The following is a 13401-nucleotide window of genomic DNA, read 5'->3' on the forward strand; positions in this document are numbered from 1 at the left end:
AAAATGTCTCCTAGAAAATTAGATCAGACTATTAGAAATAACAGGGTTTTTGTTGTTGTTGTTGTTCTTTTTTTTTTTTTTTGGAGAGGATGAAAGACTAGCGATGTGATATGTATGATCTCTAGTGAATTTCTCCACCAATAAAACAGCTTTTCTTTTTAAAGTATAATGCCTATTGTAAAATAATAAACACTAATTCTATAAAGGATTCTCATAAAGAGAGAAAATTTAATGATAGATTCTAAAATTACCTTCAGTGAAGTTTGTAACATAAAAGCCAGAAGATAGTACCATGCTGAGCAGACCCATATCTAAAATGTAACAATATAAGTGAACATCCTAAGGTAGATACTAAATGAGAAAGGAAATGAGACAGTTTTCAATGGTAGTATTTATTCATCTGGAATTTCATATATTTCCTTTCTTGCTAAATTAGGAAGGCTCCAAGCCAGTGTTAGTATATCTTAGAATCATAATTCTCTAATGTCTCTCGGGGAGAAAGTGGTCTCTTAGGGAACTCATTAGCATTTAAAGACTCTATCAAGTATCCTAGCAAAGAAAATCTATCACCTTTTCCAAACTTATTTGACCATGGAACTGGATTTTATTTAACACCTGTTAGCATCTTCCAGAGATCTAATTTTGCAAAAATGTCTCCTAGAAAATTAGATCAGACTATTAGAAATAACAGGGTTTTTGTTGTTGTTGTTGTTCTTTTTTTTTTTTTTGGAGAGGTTTTCGCTCTAGGGCATGTGCGCTCGTCAGACAGACAGAGAGAGACATAGAGACAGAAAGCGAGAAATCACCCCCCAGGGGAGATGGTCACGCTGCAATCCCTTCTCCTCCATTCTCCTCTCGGGATCTTGGGCAGGCGCGCACACACGCCCGGCGTGAGTTCTAAGCCACCAGGTCCGGGACGCGAACCGCGCAGTTGACTACGTGGGAGTCCAGCAACATAACCATTATGCTAACTGCTGGTTCCCGAAATAACAGGTTTTGAGATGAGCCTAATATGTCTGGAAAATTGTCTTGCAAATCCATCATGATGCCCATTTCTGCTTCCATTAAAGGAAGGGGTTGGAGTGGTTCGCCTTAATACCACTTCCAAATTCTATAATGCAAACATGATTGAAAGTAATCTGACATTCACATCCCTATTTACATTTAAGAAAAACCTGAATCCTTCAATCACATTCTCATGAACTTCCTCTGGTTAGATAAAATGTATGTAATCCTCTTAATTCATTTTTAATAGTCCATATATATTTTTAATGTACAAATATTCCTTGAGTGAATTATCTCCTTAGGGGGTTTTTGTCTCAATGACCCCTATTTTCTCCTGGTCTTGGGTGGGTTAAACTATGCTATAGAGCTAAATTTAAATTATGCTTTTTGTAATTCATTCGCTTTCTCCTTTTCATTTGCATGGATAATCAGGAATTCATGGTATTATGGATTTTTAAATGTCAGAGATTGTAAAGCTATCTTGCCTATTACAGTAAAAACTTCATTAAAGGCTATCATGAATTCAAAGTAGTGTGCAATTCAAAGCAGCTGTATATCAGCTCCTCCTCTGCAGATTACCTCTGGCCTTTAAATAAAAACATCAGATAATCCAAGGATTCTTTTATTTCAAACCTAGTTTTAGGTGTGAGGCATTTCAAGGTAACTATGTTTTAATAAAGTTACTAGCCCCTGGCCATCACACTAGGTAAAAAATGATGGTTTCTCACTGGTCCAGGTATTCTATTTAGCTTCTATTGGAGGGATTATTTAGACCTTATTTATGTACGATCTTCCCCAAGCTTTACAGTTTAGCGATGCACTTCAGAAACATTTCTAAATCATGGTTCTTTGTTTTAAAAGTGATTTGGTTCTGGTAGGAAAAAGGAAATAATTTCCTCTTTCTCGTTGAAGTAAAATATTCCCTTGTGGGTCTAGATTACCTCAATGTTCTTTCTTTCCTCTTCTTTTTTTGCTATGAAATACTTGTGATTTTTTTTTAAAAAAAAAAGTAATACATGCCCACTGAAATGGAATATTTCTGTAACTGTATGTCATAAATAGTAATAGTTTCCTAATAAGAACACATGTGCTTTAATTGCTTTTCCTAACGAGGTTACATTTATGATTAGGAAAAATAAGATTAAGTGACTATGAAAATGATGAGAAAAATAATGAATGGAAATCATCTATCTTAAAGGATCAAGGCAGGCGAAAACCTCATGTAAAATATTCTTCTTTTATCACATAGCAGCCAAAGACAACTTAGGCCAAGATTAAAATAAAAGTGGATTTTATATCCTCTGTCTTCCTTCAGGAGTGTGTGTTTTTACAAGACTGAACTTTTCTGCCATCAATAATTTGTAAATTACCTTTTACAAAAGGAAAGCTAAAGCATATCTTTATGTAAACCTTTACACATCACAAAAAATCTTACAAGCACTCCAACCTTACGGTTTTGGCACACCAACTACATAGCATTTGGGGAGGAGAAAAGGGGTTAGCAGGAAGTGTATTTAGGATGGATGCCACCCACCATCAAGTAATGGTTTAAGTAGAAAGTAATCAGAGGGAGACCACAGCAGCTAACTTTCAACCAAAGATATTCTAGGTTTAGAACAATAAATAATTTTAATCAGTTAGGTTCCAAGGAGCAAATAGGGCTCTCTGAGGCTACAACTCAGCCTGAATAAGCAACTGAAAGACTGCCAGATCAGCAGTCACTCCATTTATATAGCATACCACCTGGCCTCCCACTAAAATCTGCAACATCTTTGGTTTAGAGACATTCATATGTTGTGAAACTTAAACACATTGGACTGGGAAACATATCCAGTTTATTAACACAGACAGACCCTTTCACTTACATCTGAACATAGGTCACAAGGTGAAAGGAGTTATGGAAATAAATGCTGATATGGACGAAGTTAGAGGGACACACATGAAAACCTTAGCACCTTTCTGGAGTCCTATCTTATTGCGGCCAGAACTGCCTTATAATGAGGCCTTTTGAGTGTGTTAGTAACTAAACACTCTTGGAAGAAGTCCAACACGAACCACCTCACCAGGAGTTCCCAATAAGGTAATGTGACACTGAAGCGTTCACAAAATCCAGGGCCTACATTTGATGAATAAGTCATTAAAAGGCTCTAGGATGCTAAAGGGATTACTTTTCTTATCAGGACACACAGCCTTGTGTATATGCTTCCAGCTGCACTTCATCATTTCATGGGACTGTCTGGCCTCTGTATCAGAGTTCATCATTTGATGGTCTAAGACTTCAGTGAGGCTGATAAGCGACACTGAAATTATAATGTGTGGAATGAGTTGAAGCCAGAAAGTATAATGGTGCCTGAGTTGTTCACTTAGCCCACAAAAAATAAAAGCTATACATGACACGTGAATGAAACAAAATCAAATTCCACCTCTAAACCTTGCAGTTCATACTAAAAGAGAAACTTGTTGATTCAGAAATAAAACAACACAACCAAACAAAAAACTGTAGGCCTTTTGAGTGTCACAGCTGTTCCCTGCGAATGAATGTAACTGAGCAAGCGAGTAGCAAGGTAAAAGCGAACTGAGTCTCTTCCTTATTCCCATCTGCCTTGCCCACCCAATCTCCTCCCAATCCTCATTACTTCTCACGTGCTCCTTCATTGAGCCCTGCCCTCAGAGTTGCACCAAATTAAACAGCATTCACTAGTGTGGTCTGTCAGGACAGCCCCCTCAAGTGGCTGGGATGCTGTGGATAAGGAAGAGCAGGTTTCTGTTTTCTAAAGGGGGATCAGCTCCTTATAGATCACGTTAGTGGTTTTAAGAAGAGAGTGAAATCTGGTTCAGCTCAGAAGAAGACTTCTGCCCTACAAAGCATAATTCACATTTACTGTAAATGTCATCATGCCTACGAGCTCCAGTGTGTATTTACAGTGTCAACCTAGGGCTTTCCTTGATGGATGCTTAAGCTTTTCTTTTTTCCAGGAGTCCTACATATCAATGTTTGGGGAGAGTTCTTTCTAGCGATTCTGACAGAATTGATAAAGCGTTGAAGCATGGCCTCCTTCCTTGAAGATTCTTGGCTATTTTTCAAGGGTTCACGGAAGGCAGGCTTTGCAGTTACATTTCCATTTATCACCAATGTAGTGAGCGGAAAAAGCCTGGTGCATCCTCAAAGCATATAAACAGAGTTAGTGTCCAGGAAACTTTCCCTCAAGCTGTTAGCACAAGGGAGGGAGGCTGTTAGTATAAGTTATTCACTTCACCACAGGGGCTAGGAGGAACCTTGTTAAACTGTGAATTTCAATCTGCAGTGATTTGTGTTGAAAAGGGGGATGAGCAGATTTTCATCCCAGGTTCCAAGAATTGTTTAAGTCCAGGCTACTCTCCCTTCTTTCCCTGCAGCTCCTCCCAGGGTGGATAAACCAATCACTATTTGCCCAGATGAGTTTTAAATAATGGAAACACCCAAGCACCAGGTTTGTTTGTGTTTGCCACCCAGGGACTGTCATATGAGGAAGTATCCAATACACTGTAGTAACACACAGGGCGCGAGTTAAGAACGGGTCCAAGACCTGGAGAAGTGACACTCTAAAAGGCGACGGAAAAGCACCTAATTCAAGAGTGAATTTTCTCTCCCGGCCAGCCCTGGGGCTGGCATAAAACGACATTTGCCTCTGGGTAAACATGGCTAAAGACCAGCCCAAGGGAATTTCCGCTGACCGAGTTAGGAATCATCAGCAGAAGGTACCCCAGAGGTGTTGCAGACATCCAGGCGGGAGCCCACACTGGGGATGGGGGTCGCCCCTTCCTCTTTGCCACGCAGTTCCTCCAGCGGACCCCACCACTACTCCACGCCCTTCTCTCTCTCCTGTTGGATTCTAAAACTGGGCTTACCCAAGCGGCAGCTGGAATAATGTGGAGTGTTGACACCAAGGGACCCGGAGGGTGGGGAAAGGTCCCTGGGCAGCACGGTACGCAGGAGGCTGATAAGCAAGCTGTAGGGGGTCCTGTAGAAAGCTGGGGCGGGGCGCAGAGGGGTCTTATCTCATGCACTCACCTGCTGTTCCCGCTCGAAAACTGCGAACCGTGTTGCCTTCCCGCAGGGGCTGGGGACGCGGGGACCTCCAGCCGCGCTCAGGGGAGCTTGGCATCCGCGCCGCCTGGACCCTGCGGCCGCCGCTGTACCTGTCATAGAGCCGCAGCATGTGCTCCGACACCTTGTCGTGCGGCTGCAGCTCGGGCCCCGGGCCACCACCTGCTGCGCGGTCGCCTGGCACAGCTTTGCGGAGCTCGGGCGAATGCAGCTTGGGTCCGTCTCCCTGCACCAGGCTCACACAGGAGCAGCCCAGCCACAGACACAGCAGCCAGCGCGCCCCAGCCATGGCCAGGGCTCGGCGCCGCGCGTCCGCTCCCTGCATCGCGGGGGGCTCTCGGAAGGCCAGAGGGGTCGGCAGCAGAGCGGATCGTTGAACTTCAAGCCAGTAGAGGGGAGGGCGCCCGGAGCCCCGGTCACGGCCCGAACTGGACAGCGACAAGCCCTACTCGCGGCGCCGGCTGAGCGCGGCCCGGCAGGTGGGCTCTTCCCAGGCAGCGGCGCGGGTCTGGCGGGCGCAGAGCGCCGGGGGCGCCGTCTCCACTCGGACGCTGAGCAAGAGCTGAGGTCGCGGCGTGTGTGGCCTGGGTGTTTTCAGGATCTGTCTCTCCCTTCCCTCCCTGCTTGATTTTCGGGAACGCTCGGCCGAAGCGGCGGCCCTTGGGAACAGGACTAGAGCCGCGTTGGACGCCTCTGGAACAGGGGTGCGCACCGCGGTCCGGAGGGCGCTCGCTCGCCCTTTCCAGGGATTGGAGGAGCCGCGGAGCGGCTGGTCCGAGTTTTGAGTGTACGTGTGTGTGCGTGAGTGTGTATGTGTGTGTGAGTGTGTGTGTGTGTGTGTGAGAGAGAGAGAGAGAGAGAGAGAAAGAGAGAGACAGAGACACACACAGAGAGAGAGAGAGAGAGAGAGGCGCTGACTGCGTTCCTTGGTTCTCGGGCTGATCTGGAGAGCCCGCAGCCAGTCTCACCCTCTCCCTGGCGCGTAGACAGCTCGGACCCCGCTATAGCCAGGAGAGAAGCGAGGTGGGAAGTAACCAGCGAACCAGCAGGGGGAGGGAGAGAAGAGGAAGTAGCGGTAGGGGTGCCTGGGGAGAGGAGGAGGAAAGAAGATCGAGGAGAAAGAAAGAGTAGGAGGGACGAGGTATTTCCCCCCACCCCCTTAATCTCTTCAAGGACGGTGTCTAGATTCGTGTTAGCAGCAAGGCAGAGAAAAGAGAAGAGCTTTAATCTGGCTTCCCCCCCTCCCCTCCGATTCCAAATAAAATCATGACATGAATAAGATTCTCGCTTCCCTTCCCGGTTCTTTCCTGGGGACCCCTGCACCTGCGCCCTGGCCATCGCTTCTGTCTTCCAGAGAGCTCGCCCAGGGCAGGTCCCCTTTCTCCTGCCTCTTCATCGTCCCCCAGGAGAAAAATCTGTGCGAGATATCCTATGTCAAAAACACACAAGCAAACACACCACACCCCCACCCTGAGTTCCAGCCCCTCACTGCCCCGCAAGAGGTTTCCCTGCGGGATGGGGCAGTGGTGGTGTAACCCAGGGGCTTCTGGAAGATCCCGGAGTCCCGAGCAGGCTCTTGGGATGGCTAGCTCGTCAGTCCTTTGTAATTCTCTCTTTTCTTGGCTGCAAGATGGAGAATAAACTATTCGCTAATATGTTATTGGGCATGTAGCATGCCCTAGGCACTCGCCGGCTTCATGTTTCACATGTATTCTTTACAAAGAATTTTCACAACAATGCTCATTTTTAAAAAAAGTTTTTCTTATTTCTCCACAGAGGGACAGAAAAAGAGGCACCCTTAATAGGATCTTCATGCCCAATCCACCCCTAGTGTCAGCCTCCAGATTCTGGGTGTGGGCCCAGAGCATGCACAGAGGTCCTGGTACAGAAATCCAGATCTTCTCCCATGTGGGTCTAGTTGCCTTACCACTGCACCACTGCCTGGTCCCACATCCCATTTAACAGATGAGGAAACTGAGGTTAGAGGACACACAGTAGGTGGCAGAGCTGAGCTTCAGATTCAAGGCGTCTTTGTTCTGAGCCCCTCTATTATGACATTATTATTTAAGAAATCAGCATTTAAGCTGAAGTGTCAAAGTGCAGTTCTTGGAAATGTTCCTAGTACAGTTCCTGGCCAGGTGCAGTAAAACAGTCAGCGTCTATACAGCTCTGTGCCGGTGCGGGGCAATCAGGTTTATTGGAAATAGGATCTGGGGTCGTATTGGATCTCCACATCTCAGTTCTTCTTTAAGGGTGGATAACAACACATTCCTTCCAGTTTTAGTTGGATGACAGTAGAAAGCAGTGCTGAACTGACTGGCACACTGACTAGCCTTTGGTAGGGGCTCAATCCCTTTTTATCCCAAATTTATCCCCAATGCAGACTGTGTTCTCCCCACGCAGTCTCCTCTCAACTGGCTGCGGTGTGGATTTTGCCCTTAGCCACCCCAAGAACTGTTCTGCAGATAATAACACATGCTTCAAGAAGAGGGGTGAGGATTAAATGAGATCATGTGTGTGATCTTAGCCTGGCAGAAAGAACATAATAGCTTTTGTGATTAATAATGAAGACCTAATTGCAAAATTCAATAGGCCCTGGAAACGCCCTCCCTCTTTGGTTTTTCCCTGTGAATTTCTGGTCATTTTCCTTCTTCTTTTCTGCTCTCCCTCTGTTCTGTGTACTGCCTCCTCTTATTGTCCTTGCGTCTTTCTGCTCTGCCCTGGGAGGAAGCCCAATGGAAAAGTCCTCACTCTCGGTGGTTTGGTGGTCATCTCTGATCGTTAAATACATAGTTCTGGGTCTTCCTCAGCCCTGGTCCTCAACGTCAAATAGATGCTTATCCTCTTTAAGACCTTCGTAGTGACATTCTCTGCAGAATTTTAAGCACCCCCCATTTTTGATAAACTTGTGAATATCCTGCAGGCATATACATTTGGTACACCTAAAATGAAACTGATCATCCTTTCCGAACATATTCTGGGGTTCCAAACTCCCATGGACAACACTATTATTCTTTTAGCAGTCTGGATTATTTACCTTCTACTCACTGACTACATATTAGATCCACCGCGGAGTCAGAAAGAGGTTATTTCTTTGCTATTTCTCCCATATGCCGTCTTTATTTTTATTCCGACCTCTTTCAATGAGTTATTCATGTATTTTAATACAGACTAATTTTTAAGTGGCTTTTAGTTCTTTCTTACTCCAACTGTGTTTGATTCTTATCGTGGCTTCACAAACTGCCAGATACTTAGAGGCTTAAAACAACACCCATTTATTATCTCACAGCTCTGGATTTCAGAAGGCCAGGTGTGCTCAGCCGTGTTCTCTGCTCAGGGTCTCCCATTCAGGGGGTTGGCCTGATGGTATCCTCGTCCAGGCTCACTCAGGTTTTGATAGAATCCAGTTCCTTATGGTCGTTAGACTGAAGTCCCACCTCCTTGCTGTCTGTTAGCCTGAGCTTGATATTAACTATAGTATTAGAATCCACCTGCCACGTGCTCCCTTCTGTCTTCAAACCATCAACAAAGGATATCTTGTGTGTTGAATATAGTGCTTTAACTTCTTTCTTTAGGAAAGGCTCTCATCCTTTTTAAAAAACGTGCCTGGGGCAGGCCTACCACAGAGAGAAAGTGAGAAAGCACTCCCCACCTCCAAGGAATATGGCCATGCCATAATCCCCTCTCCTCCATTCTCCTCCTGGTATTTTGGGCACTCTTGCACACATGCCTGGAGTGATTGTTCAAGCTGCCAGGTCTGGGACTCAAACCTCTGTCAGCCATGTGGGAGTCCAGCGCATTTACTACCATGCTATGAGCCATGTGGGAATCCAGCACATTTACTACCATGCCCCATTATTATTTTTATTTTTTAAAGATTTATTTAATTCCATTTATTATTATTATTTTAATTTGACCAGAGAGAGAGAGAAAGGGAAAGAAAGCAAGCCGCCAGCTCTGGGACTTGAACTGCCAGGCCTGGGACTCAGACCTCTGTCAGCCATGTGGGAGTCCAGCGCCCTTAACCACCATGCAATCTGCTGGCCCCAACACACCCCATTATTTTTAAATTTTGGTAAAAGGCATGTGTGCTCACTAGAGATAGATATATAGAGTGAATGCAAGTGAAAAAGCATCCCCCATGAGAAATGGCCATGTCTCAGTTCCATCTCCTCCACCTCTCCCTCCTATTGGTATCCTGGGTACACATGCACACTCACCCGGCATGCTCCTCAAGCCACTGGGCCCAGGATTTGAACTTGCAAATCTGGCTATGTGGAATCTAGTCGCCCCAACCACCGTACCACAGGATAGCCCAATAACCTCCCTTTCTTAAAGTTAGCCTTGCCATTTAACGTTAGCTAATTACCAAAGTGATTTCTCATTAGATCCTTAGCTCCCTCCCACATTCAAGATGGAGGGTCTCTGGAAGTCATTTTATTATAGAATTCTGCCTACCAGGTAAATACTTCCAGTAGATTCAAGCCCTTAAAACTTTGTACATGAATGTTATAAACTTTCTTAAAAAGCAACAAGTAGCTGCTCATTAATGACTAAATTAAAATAAAACAAAACAAAGCAAAAAAAACCCTCAAAACAGAAAATACCTTAGTATGGTTCTCATAGCCTTCCACAATTTGTCCTCAATCTAATTTCCTGATGCATCTCTCTCTTTTCCCACATATACTCCATGTTCCACCCATAGGCAATGGTTCTTTTCTTTTTTTCTTTTTTTTGGAGAGGATTTTGCTATAGGGTGTGTGCGCTTGCCAGACAGAGAGAAACAGAGAGACAGAAAGCGAGAAATCACCCCCCCAGGGGGTATGGCTACGCCGCAATCCCTTCTCCTCTGTTCTTCTCTCGGGATCTTGGGCACGCACGCACACACGCCCGGTGTGTTTTAAGTCACTGGGTCCAGGGCACAAACTGCGGTGGACTACATGGGAGTTCAGTGACACAGCCATTACGCCAACTGCTGGTCCCAGCAATTGTTCTTTTCCATGTTTCCTTCACACGATATTTTCCTTTGCTTGATTTGTGCTCCTTAAGCCACATCTGAAAATGCTACCTTTTCTGCGAAGTGATTCCTAATCAATCCTTAGGGTTCTTTTAAGTTCTTTTATGTCTTCATCATCTTTAGAGCTTTTCTACAGCACTTAAAAGACTCTGTGACACAAGGGGACTTCAAAAGGTCATGAAAAAATGGAATTCCATATACCAATTGTGTACAAAGTACAAATTTACTTTGGGGTAGGAAAAAAATTGAAATTGGTGAAATTCCCATGATCTTTTTGAAGCCCCCATTCATGCTGCTTTTGTTTACTTTCATAAAGGAATGACTATTTCCTCAGTAAGATAAGACAAAATCCAGCTGATTTAAAGTTGGCAGTAATAGAAGAACCTGAACCCCAAGAAGGAGTGGCTAGACTTCTCATCTAATTCTTCCTCCCCAGATTTTCCGTCTGCCCATCTTTCTCCGGCTGACTCTTATTTCTATAGGGGATTGCACAGAGAGAGTCTGCTATTTCCCATTCATTCATTCCAGCCTGAGCTTGAACACTCAGCTCCTCAATTTTTGACACAGAATTGAGACACACCTTGAACTTGAAAACAGGAGTTGACGGAAGGTTCATGGGAAAAAACACACAGAGATCAATATATAGTTATATAACCTGCCTTACACAGCAGTTTTGCTCTTGATTTTCTGGTTTTGGAGGTCTTTTTTTTTTTTTTTTTTTTTTTTTTTTTTTTTTTTTTTTTTTTTTTTTTTTTTTTTTTTTTTTTTTTTTTTTTTTTTTTTTTTTTTTTTTTTTTTTTTTTTTTTTTTTTTTTTTTTTTTTTTTTTTTCCTGGCTCCTGTCCTATCTTCATTTTTGTTAACAACTTTCATTGAACATCCATTATGTACTAGATACTCTCAGGTGCTGGAGATGCAGCTGGGGATAAAGTAAATGTTTGTCCTATTTTAAAGTGTAAAGTCAAGACGGCAAGGTCCAGAGAGGCAGAGGCAGGTGTTTACTTTCTCATTTGTTCATAAATATTAAGTGTACATTATAAACTACATACTATTCTAGATATTGGAGATAGAGATGAACTTATGAAATACCCATCCTTGGGCCCACTGTGGTGTAGTGGTTGAGGTAGCTATATCACCCATGGCCGACCATGTGGTTTCAATTCCCCACCCAGTGGCTTGAGAACCATGCTGGGTGCATGTACATGTGCCTGAAATCTTGAAAGGAAAGAAAGACGGAAGAGAAGGGATTTCTGTGTAATCACATCCCATGGGGGTGGGAGTGGTAAAATATAGTTTACATTCCAAAAAACATAGACAAGAAACCCAACCCAAATAAAAAATAAATGAAAACAAAACAAAACAGAATTTGCCAAGAGTGTCATGAAGATAGTTAAGCAAATTAGTAGGATTCAGAAAGTGTGTGGAGGCTGGAAATGCAGGACAGTGTTCTAGTTTACTGAGATGGAAAGAGAGGTCTTTCTTAAGACACTGCATTGAGACCTGCATGATGGGAAAGACAACCATATGAGTGTGGACAAAAGAATGCTCAGACAACAGAAAGAGTCATTGGAAAGGATAGCCTGCGGAACGCTGACCAGTGAGTGAGGAGTTCTGACTTTCTTAATGCTTTATGTTGAGAATCAGAGGATTTTATCCGAAAGTTTGGTCCTGTTCTCTGTTCTAAATAAGAAAATCTGAAAAGAACTCAAGACACAAAATTGGAGTTGGAGAGAGGTGGAAATATTACTAGGTTAATTTACCTTTTAGATGCAAAGACCTTGAAGGCATGGATTACTATTTGACTTTTATTCCCACTGCCTTTCCCCAATTTCCTTATACATATTTCCTTAACACATATTTGCTGAGTGGAATTCAAATGAATAGTGATAAACTGAACGGGTGTTATGCCAAATAATCTCCTCCAAACACATTTGTTTTCCATATAAATATACGTGGATCATTGGAAAAGTCATGATTTATTTTTGCATAGAAAAATGTAGAATGGCCAGCAGATGGCGTAATGGTTACATTGCTGGATTTCCACATAGTCAATCATGGTTCGAATCTTGGACCCAGCAGCTTAAAATTCACGAAATCCCATGTATATGCATGCCCAAAATTCTGAGAGGAGAATGGAGGAGAAGGAATTGTGGGTGGCTATTTCCCCCTCTCCCCAGGGGTGATTTCTCACTTTGGGCCTAACTCTCTCTGTCTCTCTGGCAAGTATGCGTTTCCTATAGCAAAAATCTCTCTAAAAAAGAAGAAAAGAAAAACATAGAAAGATACATCATGACTTTTTGGATGACCCAATAGAATGAAAATATATGTTCATATTCTTATAGTGCAAAATAACTTGATTTTAGCCCTTATTTCTTCTTCTTTCTTTTAATTTCTGGATTCTCTTAAACTGCTTTTCAATTAAGATGTTCCTTAACACTTTAATGATATGAAAATGAAAGATGACTAAACAAATATCACATGGAAAAAGAATTAGTCAGCTCCTTGAGGGCAGAAACCTCATTTTATATATTTTTACATCACCCATAGTCACAGGACCCAAACAGAAGTAAAATTAGCATTAGGGGATATATATCCCACTCTCCTCTTTCCTATGCCTTAGGCATAGACTATCTCTGTGTATTGTGATTATGTGTTTATAATAAGGCAACATTTTGATTCTTTTCTATTTACTAAAAATTAAAGAAATTATACTATGAAGAGAGTGGATCCCTATCCCTATATATGCTACTTTATGTCCTGGTTCATAATTAATATATCCAAACAGCATGTGCACTAAGTTTTTATAACTACTGGGTTGTCAGAAAAGTCATGATGTGTTTTTCTATGCAAAAACACATCATGGCTTTTCTGAGGACGCAATAATTTACATACCTGATGGTATTTTCCTTGTATTATTTAACTCCACTTTTACTCAAATTTCCACTGATAAAGGTCCTATGAGAATTTACCACTACACCTCACTCTGAAAGAAAGAGAAAGGAAGGCAAGGAGGGAGGAAGAAGGGGAGGAAGATAAAATATTTTACTTCTAACAATTGACAACTTCTCTGTTGGTACAATGTTTTGAGTCATGCGTGAATCACGGCGTGAGAAATTTCGTGAGCCCACCTGGAAGAATTCCTCCCACCAGCTTAAATGTCACTTGTACTCTGACAGTTGGAGAGTCTGCTCAGGCGTTCTCTGCATTGTGTCCCATGTGTAGTGTTCAGGACGTGTGCTATGGCACCCTAGCCACTGTCCTAATCAGCGTCTTCCTGCAGACAGCTCGGGTCA

At 43.2% G+C, this 13401-nt stretch overlaps 1 protein-coding gene across 1 annotated transcript in view; it reads right to left on the reverse strand.

Annotated features, from left to right (window-relative positions):
• Positions 1–5884, reverse strand: part of BMP3 (bone morphogenetic protein 3) — a 30659-nt gene extending 24775 nt beyond the window's left edge. The window contains exon 1 of the mRNA XM_006151455.3: positions 5057–5884. Within this exon, the coding sequence (XP_006151517.1) occupies positions 5057–5417 (361 nt within the window). The 5' untranslated portion in view covers positions 5418–5884. The remainder of the gene's footprint in view (positions 1–5056) is intronic.
• Between the last annotated feature and the right edge of the window lie 7517 nt (positions 5885–13401).

Source organism: Tupaia chinensis, unplaced genomic scaffold (genome assembly GCF_000334495.1).
Source record: "Tupaia chinensis unplaced genomic scaffold, TupChi_1.0 Scaffold000318_1, whole genome shotgun sequence".
In the NCBI taxonomy this organism is placed as follows: Eukaryota; Metazoa; Chordata; class Mammalia; order Scandentia; family Tupaiidae; genus Tupaia; species Tupaia belangeri.